The 9,800-nt window shown below is 35.5% G+C and overlaps 1 protein-coding gene across 1 annotated transcript; it reads right to left on the reverse strand.

The window, feature by feature from the left end:
- Positions 1-1,743: 1,743 nt before the first annotated feature.
- LOC113782453 (agamous-like MADS-box protein AGL23) lies at positions 1,744-5,503 on the reverse strand. The gene is made up of 2 exons (XM_027328346.1): positions 5,249-5,503; positions 1,744-2,415 (listed from the first exon to the last, which is right to left on the reverse strand). The coding sequence occupies exons 1-2, from the start codon at positions 5,501-5,503 to the stop codon at positions 1,744-1,746; spliced, it is 927 nt and encodes a 308-aa protein (XP_027184147.1).
- Between the last annotated feature and the right edge of the window lie 4,297 nt (positions 5,504-9,800).

Genomic DNA, 9,800 nt, shown 5'->3' on the forward strand with positions numbered 1-9,800 from the left:
ATTGTTCAACTGCTCCTGACATCCGGGAAAATGAAAAGAAAACTACTAAGAGCTAAAACAAAAAGAAAAGTCAAAGGCTAAGCCATCCAAGTAGTGCCAGTTCTCTGCGCTTTCTTCTTCTATCTAATACCTAGCTACTCTAATGCCTCGCGTGCGGCGGCCCCCCTTGCGGAGAAGAAGATTCAGCCGTCCTCTCCTCTTCAGCATTTACTAAAATGGGCCAAAGTTTTCCCTTGCCAACAATGCCCCTGGGATAAACTTTGTGACTTGGACTTCTTTTTTTGTCAAATCGGCACTTGTTATCATATTTTCGTTCTACTCTCTGAAATAAATGCAAAGTACTAAAAGTGAATAGAATCCAACAATTCCACATCGGATCAGGTAATAGAGGAAATTAATAATAAAATAAATGATAAAACTGAAACCTGTCACCTATATCTTGTTATTTTATTAATTTTACAACAGGAATTAAGTTTTAGAGAATAAACACTTCTCTGAAATTTAACCACAAGGAAACAAGCTAAAAAACAATTAATTACACCAAAGGGTATTAAAATGATAAATACTAGTAATATTTTATCTGCTTCCCCCCTCCCCTCTCTCATGAGGACATAGTTTTAAACTTTTTAGTGTAGCGACAAAAAATGTTATGAGTCTTCTGCTGCTCCTAAAAGTGCAACACTCATATTAGACAATTTAGTGCATTGACATGTGACCTCTGCAGAATATTTGGATCAACTTATCGCTAAAAAAAAAACAGTTACTTATGTTTGTTTTTCTTTCTAGTACAACTATTTTCCTCCCTCCTCTCCCAAACCACAAATCTTTATCAACAAAAAATCCTTCGCCTGCCAAGTTGTGTGGAAGATCAACATCCTACTAACATAACTTTTGGCATAAAATCGCAAACGAAAAAAGAAAATCAAAAGCACTAAATTTCTTTTCTAATTTCAAACTTCTATTGTTATTGATCACACTGATACAAGGTCTTTTGAATTTTTTTTTATGAGAAGGATCTTCGAAGAGAGGAGGGACGAGAAAAATCATTGAAGAATGGGTGTTACACTTTTAAATATAACAGAAGACTTGCAGCCAAGACAAATTTGTTGGGGATAGACATGATTAAGCTATTGAATTTGGAGCACATTGATTTCAAATAAATTCATATTATGGAGCTAAGTTTCATATAATCACAACTTCTCCCAAGATTAACCACAAGCAGAGAAAAATAAATAAATAAATGGGTGGAAATTGATAATTATGAATATACCATCCTATATGAGGTTTTATTTAACATTCCTGTAGTTAGTAAAAGAAAGCGGTAGAAAAGTACAACTTTTCACCGTTTCTATTTTTTACCCAAGTCCAAGAAACAAACATATTCCAGCCACAAACATTGCAAACATAACCAAATAAGCAAAAGGACAGGATAAAAACAGAACTTTAATTAACCATAATATCCAAAAGTCAACAAAGTCTTTCAATTAAAATTCTCCAAAGACAATTCCAAGAAAATCTCTAACGTACTTGAAGGTGAAAATCAATTCCCCTCCAGAAAACACTAAAAATCGAGAGCAAAATTAAAACTAGTTAAAAGCAACCATCAGGTGATATAGCTACTTGGGCTCTGCATCACAAGAGTTAGCTTGCATGGGATTAGGATTATTTAAAACCTCTGCAGCACCCTTGTTAGGATTCTCCAACATCAATGGCTTATCAATATTGTTTTGGGGGTTTAAAATTCTATAACATCAAGAGCTGATCAATAGTAATTGGGGATTTAGGATTCTCTAGCATTAAGGGCTCATCAACATCAATTTCTAGCTTAGGTATTGCTAACATTGAGAGCTGATTGTTATCAATCAGGGAGTTAGGATTGTCGAACATGAAGAGCTCATCATCAGCTTCAAGTTTAGGATTTCCTGATATTAAAAGCTGATGGCTATTAGTTTCGAAGTTAAGATTCTCAAGCATGAAGGGATCATCAGTGCCATCAACTTTGTCCTCATTATCAGACTCACAAAGAATAACTGGACGCCCACCAAAGTTATCAAGAGAAACATTAGGAATCAATACACTTGATGAAAAATCAGCATTGTTATTAGTAGCAACATTGTTGTTAGCAGCATTATTGTCACCAGGATTATCGTTAGCAACAACAGCAGGAATGGCATTATTGTCAACAACATTATTGTTAGCAGCCATCGCTTCGGCTCTAGTCAAAACATTCTGCCTCAAAATCTCCATAGCATCCATATGTTCAACTAGTTCATCCAGTTCAAGATTATCAACAGGCAGATCCCACCAAAACCCTTTTGAATTATCATCCTTGTGCTGCATTAAAAGCTTCCCTTTCGCCTTTTCAATCTCAATCTCTTTCATAATATCCAAATATTTCTTCTCCTCCTCCTCTTCCTGCTGACAGTGAATTTGATTTACAATGTGAGAACCCTAAAATTACACATTTTCTCAGCTTTTTGTTTATTCTCACTTCCATTGTTTTATTTAAATGAAACTTTGCTCGCCATGTTTCTAAGGGAGTTTTCATTATAAATGTGAGTATGTGATTGTGTGTATTACATGTATTTGTATGAAATTATGTATATATATCTTTGTTGGACATACGGACGAACGCGGCGTGTGAGTTTGGAAAAGAAAATTTTTGCTGAAAATGGTTGGTACCAAATCCGGCCGCAAATCCGGCCAGTTCTTGGCCGGGTTGCTTGAGGGATTTGAAAAAAAATTGTGTTGCGCCACTACCCTGTATCCGGCCGGATTGTGATGTGGCAGCTTCGGCAGCCAACTTTGACCAGCTGTTTCTCTTCATACTTATCTTGTTTTGGCTGCATTTGCTCTTCATTTTTCATCTTCCTTGGCCGGCTGTCTTGGAGAGAAAACAAAAAGGGAAAAAAACTCCATTTTCTTCACTTCATTTGCTTACCTAAATCTTGAGTTTTAACCAGTGGAATCCTAAACTAATCCGTACAAGTGCTAGCTAAGAGGGATTAAAGGTTTTGGTGGATTTATTTTTAAAAGAAAAGCTCTAAGTTGCTAGCTTTCTTGAGCTTGAGGTAAGTTGGATAAGAAAGTATCTCTTGCTTTAATAATGGTTAATTGGTGGTTGGTAGAGGTTAGTTATGCTATTTTGTAGAGGATTTCATGATTTTAAGTGAGGTTGGATCAATTTCTGATTTATTGGGGAATTTTCTGATTTTATAAGATTAGTGTTAGTTGGTCATAAAATGAAGCTTGATATGGTATAAAATGAAGCTTGTGCATATCAATTGTGGTTAATTGCAGAAAATTTCAGTAGTTGTGCGGAAATTGTAATTTTAGGGTTTTAATTTGGGGTTTTTTTTATGGTTGGGTCTTAAGTTCCTAATTGGCCTTGATTGAAGGGTATTGTCGTCCTAATTCGATATATTTTATTGCTTATGACCCGTATGTGTGATTGTGGTTAATTACTATGAGAATTGGTTGTTGATTGTAGGGTGAAAGTGAAGAATTTAGGGGGAAATGCTGCCCGTTTATTTTCTTGTAATTTGAGTGAGTTAAAGTGGATTTGAGAATGTGATTTTCATGTCAAGTTGGACGTACTTCGTTGAGAACTACTTCGGTTCTCTCGAAGGGTGTTCGAGGAGTACATTTCTATTTGAACTTATATATTTACGCTTGGTGATTAGCACAACCGTTTTACCATTTTAAAACATAATACCTCTTCAGTTTGACACTTCAAATGTTTACTTATTTCTTGCCAAAATAAAGAGAAGTGGTTTAGGGTTTTCTCGGCCATGGGAATCCATTGTGTTTACAAGTGAGGTTTAAGTGTGAAATTAAGGTATTTTGTCCTCCTTTTCACATGATTTTCATCAAGACATTTGGTATATAATATCTACTTGAATATATGTTGATTTTGAGCCACATAAACGATTCGGAAACATATTTCTTTCGCTAATCTAGTCAGATTCTGATTTGTCTTTGGTTCAAGTGTTTTCCATTGGAATTTTCTACAACCCTTTTGAGTTTCGTTTTGTTTTTTATTTGTGAAACCCTTAGTTATTTCCGTCCTCAGATCCAAATGCCTTTTTTCACTTTTAAAGTCATATTTATACGTTTTACTCATCGTTGGTCGGTTTTTTTTTCAATTTCACCTAATTGTTTTTGCTAGATGACCTGTAATATTCTCTCTTGCTTAATCTTAGGTTTCACTGGTGACTGAGGTTATTATCCGGAGGGATATTTTGGACGTTATTTTGCGTAAATAGGTGAGTGTTCCTTGTTTGTTATATTTTCATTGACTATGTGGCTTGTTCTTGATTATATGACTTGTTATGAATGAATGATAACATGTTAAACGTTTTCAATGATTGCTTAAAATGAGTTTTCTAGGCGAATGTGTACTTTATCGCACTTGACCTAAATGAATGTGAAATTTTCAATGATTGAATGATTATATGTGTATGAATTTAAGACTCTTGGCTGAACTGGGCCCTGCCCTTCGTTACTGATCGACTCGAACCAGAAGCGGACTCGATCGGGCGATTTAGTGACCCTGGGTGAACGTTTGGTATACTCGAGTATTACCTTGTAGTCTGGTGGAACCTGGCCAACGTCCAGGAGGGGGTGAAATGAAATGAATGAACGAATGTCAATGTAAATGAAGGGTTTTACTTATCAAAATGCATTTTCAAACGATTGGAGGAATAAGGAAATGAAAGGAGAATGAATGAATGAATGAATGGCTCCATGTGAGCAGGTATCCTTTTAATGAATGTTATTATTGCTTTATATTGTCATGTTTCTTGAATTACTTGCTATCTATGGCTAATGTATTGAACTCATTGTTTGTTTATGTGTTTGAAACCTCACTGAACTTTTAGCTCATTTCGTTAGTTTTGTTTTCCTTAACATGGGATGCGAGCAAGGACGAGAGCTCTGTATAGACTTAGTCTAGTTCTTTGGATTCTTTTGTAATGGTTCTCGCCCTAGCACTTGGCAAGGGTTGGATGTATGAGGAATTGGGAACCTTTGTATATTTGAATTTTGTAATTCCTTTGGAGATAGGAATGTATATAAGTTTCTGTTTTAAGTTTGGGATCGTTATTCGCTTGTTTTGTAAATTTTATCTTCAATTCCTTGAGATGAATGACTGAGTCCAGGCGAGAGTGCAGGCGGTCCGCCAAACTCTTTGGTTCGCCTTAGGGTAAGGTGGGACTGTCACATACAACATCGTTGTAAGAAGAAGGACTTGATGCTTTCCCTGCAAGGCTGCAACATACCGATCAATGATGGAGTCGACTGAGGCATGGCCACCGGTTGCAAAGACTTTGCCTGCTGGAGATTGAACAAGAACGACAACATCTGCACTACATAAAACACTTAGTTCAGCAGCCTTCTTGAACAAACCCCTGCGGGCGCTTCGAAAACGTGATTTGCAATTTGGTTTTCTTCTGAATTTTTTGGATCGCAATCTTTTCTTCACCACTATCACTGTCTCTTCCATGGCCAAACAGCAACTTGTAACAAGTTTTCTCCGCACCACTGGATAGAAATTGGTTTAGTGCTGGACAGGAGATTGTAGATTCGTAGATATTTATAGTTTTATACATGGGCAAGGAATCATGGATCTGTAGATTTTGGTATCTTGACTATATAAATTGTAGAAATGGTAATGAATGAGTTTCTAAATCTTTGTATCTTGCCAAACCAAGAGAAAGAAATGAGTAGCCTCTTTGGCTATTGCCGGATATCGGAAGAGGTAAGTTACTTTTCTTTTTTTCTTTTTTCTTTTTTTTTAACTGAACCTGAAACTCCCACTCAATGTTCCTTCCTCCGCGGTATGTACCAACCAACCCAATCCATGTGTCTTCCAGTTACAGTATTTAATTAGTTGTGAACTTGTGCAAGTATGAACAATTCAAGGAAAAAAAAAACAATGTTTTTAGATATTTAATATTAAGTTTTGAAAATTAATGTGTTCTAATGTTTTACTTCCGTACTGATTTTTTTTAGAACTTCAAACACACTTTTACTCTAGTATAATAACATTCATCGTATACTATATTGCATGCCCAAAAAAATGAAAGACACTCTTTTTGATAATTCAAAAGTTTATATTGACCATCAACTTAGAACTACATATTTATACTCAATTAAATAAAAAAAAGATGTCATAACTCATTTTCTCACGAATAAATGTTCAATTTCTAGTAGTACTAATACTGATGTAACAATTAAAACTACACTAGATAAAGTTAATCCATATTGATAAAACAAAATTATGCAAATTAGGTAAGATAAAAATTGTTCGAAAAGAAAAAAACCATAAGAAAAAAGATTCAATTTATTTAAAAAGATAAAAGTCATAAGAAATAAGAGAAAAATTATAAGAGAAGTTAATTAGAGAAGAGTTGCATATAAATATGAGTAAAACCTAGGAGAGAAGATAACTTATTAAATTTAATGCCTTGATATATGCGTGTGGGTGCAGATTAGTACCAAGTTTTGAGGTACCTGGGGCTTAATAGCCCATCTCATCTCTTGAATTGCAAATTTTGCTTCGATAAATTGTAGTTAACCCTAATTTTACTTCATGAATTACAATTAACTCAATGCTAGTAACATATTAGATTTTTCTAATGGGTATCCAATTCATTAACCTATCTAAATCACACCTAATTATTACCTTTCCTACTATTAATTATATATTTTCTCTAATTAATTTTACTTTGCCAATTGCATTTATATATTTTTTATAAATAATTTTATCTTTCTAAAATTTAACACCTAAACTATATTTTAATTGACACTTATCAGACAGACCTTAAATTTTTTTTTGGTGCACTTTAGTCTAATTGATTGAGGCCCAACAATGTTAGGTCCTGAATTCAATTGAGTCCCAATAATGTTAGTCCTGAAGTCAATTCAGTCCCAAAAGTCTCATGTATCAATTCCGAGAAAATAAAGAAATAAATAACCCTATTGCATCTTTAGTTCCTAAATTTATTAAATGGTGTACACCGTAGCTTTTGTGTTCTTAGTCACTAACTTGAGTGCTTGAAATATTACTCTTTCATATTAGGACCACAATGAAAATTGCTTAATTAATACTAAGTTCAGCATTACTGATTATACCATAAAAATTCAATGGAACGAAATTTTTTATTATTAGAACTCTGAAAAAAGACTGGTCTTCACGGTTTATCAAATAAGTGCCCACTCAAAATGAGCTTCAGGTGTTAGTTATTTGCAAATATGACAGGTGCCGAACCTGTGCAATAATAATTACTAAAAAGTTCTAATTACCACCACAACTAATTATAGAACAAATCCAAGTACTGGAGCGGGGACCCTAGGTGTGTAATGGGTTATTTGATTCACCCTACTCCTGAAGGGTATGCTTGATCCGATATACCATAATTGTCTATAAAAATATTAAATTTACGTACAATGACAAGTAGGGTCGATTCCACAGTGAACGGATAGGAAGTTGTTTCTTTCCAAATCAATAGAACAAAGTTGGGGGATATTTAATGGAGTGAAAATGAAAATAAAATAAACAAAATTTAAAAGCTAACTCACCAAGTACAATTTACTAAAAATAGCAATTAATAAAATTCTACCCAAAGGATCAACTTTTCAGGTACGGTCCAATTAAATGATCATCGAAGCAAAGATATTTCATTCATTCGTCATTAGATTGATTATAGCCATCAACAAGTTCTGACGGCCAATTCTTCCTTACTTTTTCGACAGTCAAGTTACGACCGTTGACTGCTTCTCTAACTAGAAAATAACCCTATGTACGATCGTAGGAATTTAATTACCCAGTTGTATTAAAGCTAGAAGAACCCAACCCTAACCAATAAATACGCTGCGAGGGTCTATTTAAACTAGATCTTACGTTTCCCCAACACAAAGCCAATTATGGTGGTTGTCACTAGTTGTCAACTAAACGAACAATTACGGATTCAATTTAATTAACGTGACAGTAGGCTATTAGATTAAATTAAATATCCGGCCGTTGATATTCAATTAATAAAATAACCATGACCAATTAATTCAGGAAACGCATGAATAGTAACAAATTGAAAGAAATAGTGAAAGTTCGATTAGATCTCGCTGATGTTATGGACCGAGCCCTCGCATCGACCTTGGGATAGAGGGAAAACCTAGCCGCTCCTCATCGTATCAATCACACGTGGGTTGATTGATTTCATCCACACAATTGCTAAAAAATTAATTGCCAAGGAATTGGGAAAGATGAATTAACGAAGGAACGAAGGAGAAAGTCCCCTAGTTTCTTTTCTTATTTCGTGTCCGTCCCGGAGCAAAGTCAAGAAAAGGGCTAAAAGGTAATGGAAAATCGTACAGAATGAAAGCCACAAGTCAAAAGCGTCTACAGGGAAGAATGAAAAGATGATCTACCAAGCCCACGTGATTCTGGCTTTTCTCCTATTTGCTGCTGAAGAGAAAGAAACGTCTAACCCAAATCAATGAAACTAAAAGCTAATCTAATTCATTAGACATGAATTTGGCTTTTTAGCCTTTTGTAGCCGCCGCCAGCAAAAACAAGGAAACGTCAGGGAGCAAAACTTTGTCTAGGGGTTTTAATCCCATGTATCTCCACGGTTCACGTGGACCTGATGTCCTAATTGGCCCTGCTGCTACCAATCCCGCGGGTCCGGCTTTTGGGTATCCTTCTAGAGTTTCTGGCGTGGGCACGCCATGAAATAGAGAGTCTTCTGAAAATTTGCCTGGCGAGAGCACTTTTTACACCAACCACCTGCACTTTACGTAAATGCCAAATATGAGTAAAATCTCAACGCTTAGCACCGTAAATAACCAAAATTATGATCAAATAACAACGTAAAAGGTGCCCAATAGTTGCTCTATCAAATCCCCCCACACCTAGACAATGCTTGTCTTCAAGCATTTCGAAACTCAGAAGTACAATCAAGATAGCAACGGTCATGTAGTAATCTATCCTAACACAAGTATCCCGCATTCCTGGCAATGTCGCGAAAATTAGAACATACCAGATAGGTGGTTATCTAAAGAAGTCACATTCAAGAAAATGTATAAACACTAGGAACGCTCAAATCAACATTACGGATTGGCATTACCATAGGCTTGCACATTTATTACATCTCCACCACTCAAAAGTGAACTAAATGCAAAGATCAAAGGGACTTTAATAGGGTTGTAACAGGGCTTGGGTGAAAGGCGGGATAAGAAGGTAAAGATAGAGTGTAATGTGTCAAGAGAATGTCTGATATCTACTACATAACCTCACGCTTTCCCAGGGAAATTTCACAAGTAGGGCGTTTCCATTTGCTATTCCCACTGTGCAAGTGTCGTCAAATTTTTTTTTTTTCGAAAGAGAACGTCTTGCAAGGTGTGGGCACGCCCTATAAGCCGGAGTTTTCTGTTCTCCAGTTTATTGACAATTTCTCTCCCCTTTTTTTTCTTTCTTTTTCTTCTTCATTTTTTCTCTTTTTCTTTGTCTTTCGATCTCAGATGTACAGAAACAACACCATACAGCTTCTATTCAAACGCCATTTGCAACCCTAGATTTATTGGCCTTATCCAAACAATGAAATTCAGACCTCTCTTAACGACACAAAGTTGAATAAGAAAGTCTAAAAAGGTCCTGGGTTATCAAACACGGCTAACAAACAAAATAGAAGGATAAAAGCTCAAATTGGTTTACTATTGGGAGACAAGATGAAGGCATGGTTTGTAAAAAGTTAAAGAAGGCTAAATCCTAAATGCCCTTATCATTTCAAATGCATTCAGTT

Source organism: Coffea eugenioides, chromosome 9 (genome assembly GCF_003713205.1).
Source record: "Coffea eugenioides isolate CCC68of chromosome 9, Ceug_1.0, whole genome shotgun sequence".
In the NCBI taxonomy this organism is placed as follows: domain Eukaryota; kingdom Viridiplantae; phylum Streptophyta; class Magnoliopsida; order Gentianales; family Rubiaceae; genus Coffea; species Coffea eugenioides.